At 28.8% G+C, this 11455-nt stretch overlaps 1 protein-coding gene across 1 annotated transcript; it reads left to right on the top strand.

The window, feature by feature from the left end:
- The first annotated feature begins 844 nt into the window (after positions 1-844).
- Positions 845-4494, top strand: LOC120092672 (alpha-L-fucosidase 1-like). Its single transcript, XM_039050820.1, has 3 exons — positions 845-1508; positions 2567-2806; positions 3749-4494. Exons 1-3 carry the CDS (start codon positions 958-960, stop codon positions 4440-4442), a joined length of 1485 nt encoding a protein of 494 aa, XP_038906748.1. The 5' UTR covers positions 845-957; the 3' UTR covers positions 4443-4494.
- The last annotated feature ends 6961 nt before the right edge of the window (positions 4495-11455 follow it).

Here is an 11455-nt window from a genome sequence, read left to right on the forward strand (position 1 = left end):
GTATATTTTATTTATTTTTTTATTTTTTTAAAAAAATGACTATTTAATCTTTGTCTTCCAATAATTCAAGCGTAGAAAATAGTTTTAAGTGGTCATAATGTCGGTTAATAGTTAATTGTACTTTAATTTTACATTATTCTTTCATAGACGAAACAATGACAGTTTTTCTTTGTCCTTCCTCCCTCATTCCCCACTAGCAAATATTGTATTATCGTTTCTTTTTGTCTTTGTCCTCAAATCTTCTTTAACCTTTGAATGAAGGAATGCAATGTATTTTTTCTCTTCAAATTTTAAATCTAGAATTGAGGTGCTTCTTAATTTCAGATCTAGAATTAAAGAATGATCCTTCGTTTTAGGTTGTTTCAATCGATAATGACGATGTGAGAGGAAGGAGAACATCGACAACTATTGACAAAAGGGACATGACGGTAATGACAAATTTTCATTGAATGAGAGGAAGGATAAGATAAAAAGAGGGGGAAAAGAGAGAAAGGAAGGTCATCTCATAAGTCATAAGTCCAATCCCAGTAAAGATATTTGTTGAATTTAATACCTTAATCATCCTATGATTTTTCTATATCAATCAACTAATAGTCAATTATAGATATGATTTGCATAATGATAGTATATAATATAAAATCTATTAATGATCGAGTCTATCAACGATAAATTTTATCCATAATAGGTTTTATTATATTTGTAATTATGTAAGAATGTTGTTATTACATTTAATTATTAGTTTTAAAATTATATATTCTCACTCAAAACCATATATATATATATATATTACCAAATTTTTAGGTAGATTTTGTGGCAATTCTAAAATTCACAATGAACCAACTTTTTAATCATTTTGTTCATATCTGCAAAAGAATCTTTTCCCCACAACCCCACCATCTATGTCACCTTCCTCTGTTCATAGAACACACTCACAAACAAGCTTTCACAAATCCATCCATGGAGAAAATGGGTCACCATTTTCCCTCCATCTTCTTCCTCACATTCCTTCATCTCCTCCATTTTTCTTCTCCAAAACTCGAGGTCTCAACGCCGCCGCCATTGCCAATCCTCCCACTCCCTTCATTCTCCCAATTGAAATGGCAACAGAGAGAGGTAATCATGTTCCTTCATTTCGGACCCAACACTTTCACCAACACCGAATGGGGCACCGGCGCTGAATCCCCCGCCGTCTTCAACCCCACTGCTCTCGATGCCACCCAGTGGGCCGCCACCGCCGCGGCCGCCGGAATTTCCCTTATGATTCTCACTGCCAAACACCATGACGGATTCTGCCTCTGGCCTTCTAAATACACTACCCACTCTGTTTCCGGCAGCCCTTGGAAGAACGGCCAAGGCGACGTCGTTGAGGAATTTGTTACCGCCGCTGCTGCCCGCGGCATCGACGTCGGACTGTATTTGTCGCCGTGGGATCGACATGATCGGAGATATAGCCAGGATTTGCCTTATAATGAGTACTACTTGGCTCAGTTACAAGAGCTTCTCAAAAGGTGAGATTAACCCGATTTAATTTAATTTTCTAGCATTGCATTTCATTAATTAGTCATCACGTCGAGTTAATATTTATTAACGTGACTATAGCGTGAATAAAGAGAGCACAACTACAAATACTTCTGTAGTACTGGAGATTTTTTCAATGAATCAATAATCATTTTTCATCACTCAACCGTCTTGTCTAATCACAAGGTGTCAATTTATTAGTTTGTTTAATTACTTTTGTTAATTTAAAGTGAACATAACTTACTAGTTTGTAAATGTTGATTATAAGTTGGATATTTATTCTCATTTTATCCTTGTTTAATTCCTATGATTTTATACTTTTATTTTATCTATATAGCTTGGTTTTTATATCATTTTATGTCTATTTAATTCATATGATGACAAAGTAAGTTGGTTTTTCAAATTTCTTAGAATCTCTGTTTGATGGGCATATATGTGAAAACAAAGTTATTCACACAAGGAGAATTATATTTTATGTTTAATAGATAACTCATAAATTAGATTTTAATTTAAGTCGTTATAATTTAAGTCGTTGTTCAAAATGTGTTTGATAATATCTTTTTAAATCATAAAATTAGTGGTAGTTTGAATCATAAATCATAAAATTATTAAACTAATCATTAATTTGAATCAAATCTATTAATTATTAATTTACGAACATGTTTTAGGTTAAAAATTTTGGATAATTATTATTTTATAATATCATACTATTTTTTAGGCATATTTTAATTAAACAAAAATGGAATACATATAATTTTTTTTTATCTTTTTGAAAATAATTATGCATTTTAAAATTTTAAATTAGAAATCTATTTTCACTAAATATATATGTGTGTGTATATATATATATATATATTGTTTTTCAAAATTTAGTATACTATTTGAAACATATAACTTGATGAACCTAAAAATATAAAACATAATTTAGATTTTTACAAATTATATGTATCTAATAGTTAAATAGAGCCCCAACTCTTTCATTCATATATTTAACCATTCTGTATTCAGATTTTACTTTAACACATTGGTTTTGTGGATCCCATTTTAGATATGGGAATGTGAACGAGATTTGGTTTGATGGAGCAAAAGGTAAAAATGCTCCAAACATGTCATATTACTTCTCCGATTGGTTTGCAATGGTGAAGGAGTTGCAGAGCTCCATCAACATATTCTCCGATGCTGGACCCGACGTTCGATGGGTCGGGAACGAGAACGGCTTCGCAGGAACGTCGTGCTGGTCGACCATCAACCGGACTTCGCTCGCCATCGGAGCAGAAGGCATTTCCCAGTAAGTGTTTTTCCAATGCTTTTGACTCTCTTACTGAATACAATGCATGTGTTGCTAATTGTTTTAATTTTTTTTTTCGAAAGGTATTTTATATTCCAATGTCATTAAAGATACAGAAAAGTTTTTCCTAGGTCACGCGTGAATATTAAATTATTCCATGTAACTTTTGGATGGTATATTAAACTATAAAATAGGTCTTTAATTTGGTTTTTTTTAAAAAAAAAAACATTTTAATATGAGGATTTAAACTATAGACCACATGCATTAATTCAGTTTTAGTCACATTTCATATTATCTCTTTTATTTCTAAGTGTTCTTTTTTATAGGTTAAAAAATATTTATTATCCGATAATTGCCTTGAAGTAACGAAATAGTCTGCTAAGTCTTTTAGTAAATTTTGATGAATCTTAACTGACATTTTTAAATGAGGTAAGAGATTCAAATCATAGGCCTCGAAGTGGATAGTAGGTGTTTATGTTAGTCGAGCTATGCTCATGTTGGCAAATTCTATTTTAATTCTTAAACTTATACAATTGTTACAAGTTTTATAATTATGTAAGTTTGAGGATCCAATTTTAACACTTGTATAGATTTGAGAGCTCAATTTTTTACAATTGAAAATTTGAAAATATAATTACAAGATCATCATACTTTAGGTATGGATTTTGCAATTTACCAAAAAAAAAAAAAACAAACACTTAAACTTGATTGTGTTTCCAAAATGCCTCCTTGGAACAAATCTAACAAAACAAAAAACATGAACATAAGGTGTTTTGTTTCTTAAAAAACAGGAAACTATATATTGGAATGTCTTAAATCTGTTATCTAATATTTCGAACGACCAAGCATAGGGTTTCATGTGTAGATTTTCTCTATTCTTTACATATTTCGTATTTCTTTGATCGTCGATTTCTTAACCTAAAACCCATTTGAAAATTGCAGGTACTTAAACAGAGGTGACCCAAAAGGCACACATTGGCTACCACCAGAATGTGATGTATCCATAAGAAAGGGATGGTTTTGGCATAAAAGAGAATCCCCAAAAACCTTAAAACATCTCCTAAAAATCTACTACAACTCAGTTGGAAGGAACTGTGTTCTTCTAATCAATGTCCCTCCCAATTCCACAGGTCTAATTTCCCAACAGGATGCCAACACTCTCAAACAATTCAAAACAGCCATTGACAAAATTTTCACCACAAATTTAGCTCAAAATTGCTCTGTAAAAGCCAGCAGCCAAAGGGGAGGTAAAGAGGGAGGTTTTGGGCCAGAAAATGTATTGGACAATGACCATTTATGGACTTATTGGGCTCCCGAGGAAGTTGATGATGACCATTGGATTGAGATCAGAAGTCAGCAAAACCAACGGCTGAGATTCAATGTGGTGAGGATTCAAGAGGCTATAGGGCTTGGTCAGAGGATCAAACAGCACGAGATTTATTTGGATGGGAAGAGGATTGTGAAAGAGAGTAGTGTTGGGTATAAGCGGCTGCATAGGATTAAAACTGGGGTGGTTTGTGGGTATGTTCTGAGGGTTAGGTTCACTGAGTTTAGGGCTGTTCCTTTGATATCTTCTTTGGGTCTTCATTTGGACCCTTTTTGGAACCCAACTGGGCTCTCATCCCCTACCAATTAAGCCATGGTCGCCCTATTTATTAATTAACACAAATTATTAGACATTCAATAAATGATCCATTGCAAATAGAGTAATTAAATTCAAAGTATTAGCAGATATAATACAATGATACAAAAGAATTTGTTAATATAACAAAATTTAGATCCAAATTTCATAGTGTCTATTGTGATAGATTTTGTTATCTTTGTAACTCTTTACAAAGATTTTCTATTATTAATGCAAACAAATTATTAAACAATTAAATAGAAAAAAAAGAGATATTCCTTTTTCAAGATGACCCATTTTGTATTTTTGTGGAATGGGCAAATGGGCTAGTTCTGTGTCAGAGGACCTACTCAAGTTTCTTTTGAAATTGTCAATAATATTGAAACATTTACTCTTTTCAATTTAGACTTTTATCTTTTAACTTTTTTTTTTTTTAATGGGTTAAAACTTTTGGTCCATAAATATTTATAGAAATAATTATTTAATCTTTAAACTACATAAATTTGTAACAGTTCCTAAACTTTATTAAGTTAACAATTTAATCTCTTTACTTTGAAAATTATAGCAATAATTTAGCCTCTATTATGAAAAATCTTTTTAAGATCATGATTAAATGTCAAATTTTATTATGTAACATAATCTTTACAGTTTATAAAAAAAAAAAAAAATGGTTTTCCAATCTGTTTAACATTATACATGTGTAAAAAATTTCATTAAATCTTAATAATATCTTTCACAACAAAGATTAAATCATTACAAATCGTAACATATACTCACTTAGTTGTTACTTAATAAAGTTCAAGCACTACATTATTACAAATTTAAAAATATAAAGACTAGATTGTTATCAACTAAATTTCGAGGATTAAATTATTACACTTAGAAGTTCAAGAATTACAAATGATTTTAAATTTTTCAATTTATTTCCTCTACTATCACTAAATGTTTCAATTGGTTGATCATAAGCCAATTACATGACATAGTCTTTAGTAAATTGGTGGAAGTTTAGTGGTTGAAAAATGTTATCTACGATAAGAAAGTTTCTAATTCCTCCTCCAAATTACCAAAAAATTTGTAGGAAGTTTCGAGTTTCTCTTCTTTTTTTTTTGACAAATTAATTTTCTTATTTGAATCTCTGTTAATTCACTAAATATAGCACATAAGTTTTTTATTAATAAAAAATCGACAAAAAAATCAAGAAGTGCACTTAGTACATCTTAATTAGGTGGATACATACTTAACAAACTCATATCCTTGACGAGAATGCATGTAAGTTAATCATTAATCAATCTTATCACTCATCTATAGTGTGGAACTATGTTAAAAATATATATATTCAAATATTAGGGCTAAACCTATTCATAATATAAACTTTATTTAGTTAATCTAAATTTATTTAGGTCGACATTGAGTGTTAAAATGATCATGACCACAACCATATGAATCATTGAAGGGAGGAAATTGAATCTTCTAAAAGTTAAAAAGCACTACATCATTTTTAGAATTAAATTTATTCATTCAACCATGTTTGGATTGACAAATGACACGCCCTATTCGATAATGATTTCTTTTAAACAATATACAGAAAGAGAATGGATCAATAGGTACACCAAAATATCTCAACTAGTTTGATACATCTGTACCACTCTCGTCATATCCTAGGACTAATATGATATATTGATTCGAAAGGAATCAGTTCAATATATACAAAAGAGCGGGAGAATTTAACTACATTAAACCTTAAAGTTTAAGTGTGTGTGTTTAGCATATTTTTAAAAGAAGTGTTTTAACTTTTAAGTTAACTATTTTGGAAGAAAAATAGGTAAATTATTCTAAAAGAATTTTATTTTTAAAAAATATTATTAAAAGTACTCAAACTATTATATTAAAATTTTATAAATTATCATTCTTAATGGGTGGAAAAAACATGTTTTCCACTTAAAATGTACCTAACACTATTAAGGACATATTTGGGAGGAATTCTGAAATGGTTAACAACACTCTTGTCTTTTTCAATTATACTCTTAAACATGCTTTCAATCATTCAAAATCAATTTTATTGACATAAAATTGTGCTTAAAATTGTAAAATTAAATACTAAACTAATTTTAAGTGATTAAAGACGTATTTTGAAGTGATCAGTAACATTACAAGTGAGTTTAACAATTTTAAAATCACTCCCAAATATGTAAAAAAAAAATTGTTTATAAGCACTAAAAAGCATGCCAACCACACAATAGGATGACTTTTGATAAAGGGTTTTACATAAGAAAAAAAAAACTTTTTTAAAAAAAAGCTATTGAAAAGTCGTGATTATTTTTTTTAAAAAAAATATTTTTCCTAAGAAAAATTGAAAATATATTACTAATTTAGAATGTGATGTGCTTAGTTTCCTAAGTGAATTTAGATATATGATTAAAAGTGTTTTTAAAGATCTAAAAAAAAACATTTTTTAAAACTCGGATTGATGTCCTACTATAGCTTTTAAAACTAGCTTCACGTAGAATCTGGCCAATCAGTTCTTGACAATGTTTTATTTTTAATTTATCATTGATTTTATTTATCTAGCATATTTCTCACACAATCAAACTATATGTACTCTAAGATTTCGTTTGGATTACAGTAGTTTTTAAAATAATTGTTAACATACGTGCTTTTAGATGGATTAACTGTGAAGTGAATTAAAAAACTAGTTATGGTGTTTGTTAAATTAATACTAAATTGGTGTAGTTTAGTCAAATAAATCAAACTAAGCTTATTTTTTCAATTATTTTCACATAAATAATTAATTATAATTTATTTAAAATTGTATGTGATTTAAATTTTAAGTAATTTTATTTAATATAAATTATTTGATAATTTATTTTTTAAAAAAAATAATTATTATAAAAAATGAATAAATTAGAATTTGAAAATAGAATGAATTAGAATTTGAAAATAGACTTAACAAATTATATTAATTTCAAATAATATTATTAAAATATATTTATCTAAAAAATTAAAGAAGTTAGTAAATCTTTAGGAAAGCCAAATCTCGAAGCTAGTATCTATAGTTAAATTTAAGGAGGAGTGATTTCGATAGATTGTTAAATAATTCATTTTTCTAAATAAGGAAGATAGTTAAGATTTTTTTCGTAAGTTTTCATTTAATTGGCATTAGGGTTTATTAGTAATGCCTCATTTGTCTTGGGAAACAATACTTAAAGACCCGACTTTTAAATTTTAAATTTTAGAAGAGTAACAAAGAACTTTGGCCAATCAATTCTTGAAAGAAAAAATTAATTTTTAATATATCTTTGATTTTATATTTCTAGTATATTTCTGTTAAATCCAAATTCTATATACCTTGATTTTTCATTTGATTATAGTGAGGCAAGTAATCAATGTATACTATATATTTTTTTAATTTTATGTAATAGTTGCATGTTTAATCTTTTACTTAAAATTATGAATATATGTATGAAGATTTGAGGTACCTACTTTGAGTATATGTCAATTACCAAAACTTATATACATCAATTGACTCAAGATTTCATAGCAATCATTAATAATTAATTTAGATACATAGCATCTATTTTAGAACATTAGAATTCAAACAAATTTGATTTCATAAACTAATTAATCATTTAGGTATTTTGAAATTCTATATAAACTATGATGTAAACTACATATTACTCAAAAAAGGAAAAATGTAGCCAGATTCACAAGCCCTTCATGGGAATGCTCTCATGATCTCTCCCCAATAAAATTGGACAAAAAGAATGGCCAAAAAAAAAAAAAAAGGTTGTGTTGAAAGCCTGAAGAAAACTACAAAAATAAGCAGAAAGGAATAAAAAAATAGATTAAAGAAGGAAGTTTGTAAAAGCAAGTCTTAGAAGTCATTGAGAAAGTACCAAAAGTGAAGGAAGTTGAAGAGAGTTCATAAGAAACCAGTGTTGTTGACTAGAAAAAAACAAACAAACACAAAAAGAGAGATCGAAAAGAGTAATAAATTAAGATAGGAAATGGTATAGTGTAATAAAATAAGTTAAAAAAATGAAAAGGGTATGAATAAAACATAGACCATAGAATAAAAAAGAATGGTCCAAACCCTAGTAGTAAAATGGTCCATTTTCATCAATTTTGAAGGAAGGGGTGCCCCAACTTTGAAGGGACAGAGACCAAAAAGGAAAGGGAGTTAAAACAAAGAGAGGGGAATGCGAATGGGGATATAACATAAACTTTAAATTAACAATAATACCAAAATATGTGAGTTCTTCAAGCATTTAATAACCCCCCCTTTTTTTTTCAAATGGGTCAGAACAGAACTTTGCTGCTCTCAGCTTTAAACAAAACCAAGAAAAAAAATTTCAATTTTTCATCAAAAAAATCTTGGGTTTTCAATTGTTTGGAAAAATTAGGGTTTTTTTTTTTTTTTTTTTTTTTTTTTTTTTTTTGTTTGGTGATGGATATGGGAGGAAGATGATGGGTCACTTTCATGTGAAGCTTTATATATATAATATATTCAATCTTTATTGATTTATGGGATCGGCTGCCACGCTTTGCACTGTCATTGTTAAATGCACTGTCTCAAACATGACACCAAACCAAGCCCCCCCCCCCCCTCCCCCCCCCCCTTTCTTCCCATAGCTAGTTGCCTATACACTTCCTAGACCCCTACACTACCTTTTTTTTTCTTTCTTTCTTTCGATTCTCTTATTCTCGATGGTCGGAGATAGGAATATAGTCCTACGCTAAAAATAAAAAATAATAATAAAAGCATCTATGATGTCTAGGTCTCAATTTTATGAAAATATCGATAAAAATATTGATAAAATTACAATATTGATGTTTTGTAACTTGTTAAAATGTTTATTATTCATTAGTGATATTTTGTTGTCTATTTTTCATGTCTCATCGAGTTTGTTGTTTATGATATAATGAAAACATTGATTTATTAGATGGAACAAAAGTGGATAATATCATATCATTATAAGTATAGAGACACGTGAGTGGTTGAAACGTAAAGACCAAAAAGGTTTTGTTTTGTTGGGTGTTTTTGTTTGTTGTTCTCATGCCTTCTCCTAGATTTCTGCATGAAGAACCGTACATTATACATTAACAGAATCAAACTTAAGAATACATATTATAACGATCTGCAAAAATTCTTCATCTCTTTCTTCTGATATATATATATATATATTATCTTTGTTTGGTGTGTGAAGGGAAAAAAGAGAGAAAGCTAAAAAGAGATGTAAATGTGAGGACGTGGTCCATCCATTGCACCATTTAAACCAATTGTCTTTCCCCCCATTTTTCCCTTTCTAATTTATTGTCTTTCGTTTTCTTTACTGCTTACAAAACTCCAAACAAGAAAAAGAAGAAAATTTTAAAACCGCAAGTTAAGATATGTCAGTGGTTTGTTATTGATTTATTGATTTGTGTGGCCATTAAATACCTTTTTTTTTTTTTTTTTTTAATTAGAATGAATGGAGATTTGAACAATAAACCTTTTATGCTTAACTTATATTCAAATATGCTCTTTTTATTCATATAATTGTAATATGTAAACTTTGCGTTTGGTTACCATTTCATTTTAGATTTTAAATTTTGATTTTTGAAAATTAAGTCTATCGATTGACCTCGAATCAATTTATGCATTCCACGACATCTCTTCTTGATTTCTTTATTTAGCTCGAGATGAATCAAAAAGAGGTGTCTTGTTGAGCAATTTTATGGCTACTACCTTTGATGTCTTCGGCTTGAAAGAAATCGAAAAATCTTCCAAAAACATTCATATGTGTGGGATGACATTGTCACACTTGCAGCTCAATGGAGTACAAGATCCCACTTATTTTGTAATTACGATGTCCCTCCTATGACTCCGAATTGGAGATCTTTTATGTAATTTCTACATATTTTTGTGTCGAGCTCTCCTCTGGCTCGGTTTGTACAAAGAGAAATTGGCTTTTAGCTCTGAGATATGATGAGGGTACTATAAAGATATGAATCTAGTTAAGATGACCGGATGCACCTACTAATCTCCCAATAAGTATCTTATTCAAAAAAAAATTAAGTACATTTTCTCTCAATTTCTTATATTGGTTTTCATCTTTTTGGTGTAAAGGAGTTGAATTTTTAACCAAGTTTCTAAAACAAAAACAATATTTAAAAACTATTTTTTTTAGTTTTCAAAATTTAACTTTTTTTCAAGCATTAGTTGTAAGTAGGTAAGGAAGCAATAAATCTAGAGGGAGAGAGTATTTATAGGCTCAATTCTCAAAAACTAAAAATTGAAAATCTTTTTCTTTTTTTATTGCATCGTTATCGAAGCAAAAAAATGATGAGAATACTAAGAAGGTGTCGACCTACTTGAGATGTCTCAATGCATCTCCATATTAAAGTATTCCAAAAAAAAAAAAGGAAAACTTTTTCTTTTTTTTGCCCATATGACTAGATTACCATACAAGATTCAACCAATCCTAGTGAGTGTGGCATATTTAGCCAACCGACCTTTTTAAAATTAATAATTAAAAATTGAATGATAATTATCAATCGAGACCATAACTTTTGTGGTCATAAAACTTTAAATCTTTTTTTTTTTTTCTTTTAAAAGGAATTTTTTTCCTTTCAAATAATGATCAAGGTTTAAAAGGTTAAAGTCTCACTTTTAAAAAATATTGATATGAAGAGATGTTTTTGAAAAAGAAATTATAAAAAATTGATAAATATTGTTCACTTTTTAAATAAGTTAAAATGATTATTAATTATATTTTTCTAAAAACATGACTTCCATTATATTATATCTAAATTGGTGATATTTATTTATTTGTCACATTCCATAAATTTTTTTAGGAATATAATAAAAATGTGGATTAATCTATTGTATTGACTTAGGTGTACGGAAATGTAAAAATATGAGGGCATATATTTAATACCCTAGTACTGATTAACTGTATGTCTTCATGTATCTTTATTTAAGAGAGAGATGATGAAGAAGAAGAAGAAGAAATTAAAAGGGTTTGTGAATTATTTCTGGTACCCAGCTG

Source organism: Benincasa hispida, chromosome 12 (genome assembly GCF_009727055.1).
Source record: "Benincasa hispida cultivar B227 chromosome 12, ASM972705v1, whole genome shotgun sequence".
Lineage (NCBI taxonomy): Eukaryota > Viridiplantae > Streptophyta > Magnoliopsida > Cucurbitales > Cucurbitaceae > Benincasa > Benincasa hispida.

Coding starts and splice junctions, on each gene's coding strand:
- LOC120092672 (XM_039050820.1), top strand. CDS start 958: ATGGAGAAAATGGGTCACCATTTTCCCTCCATCTTCTTCCTCACATTC. Junction 1,509..2,566: donor TTACAAGAGCTTCTCAAAAG/GTGAGATTAACC, acceptor ATCCCATTTTAG/ATATGGGAATGTGAACGAGA. Junction 2,807..3,748: donor GGAGCAGAAGGCATTTCCCA/GTAAGTGTTTTT, acceptor TGAAAATTGCAG/GTACTTAAACAGAGGTGACC.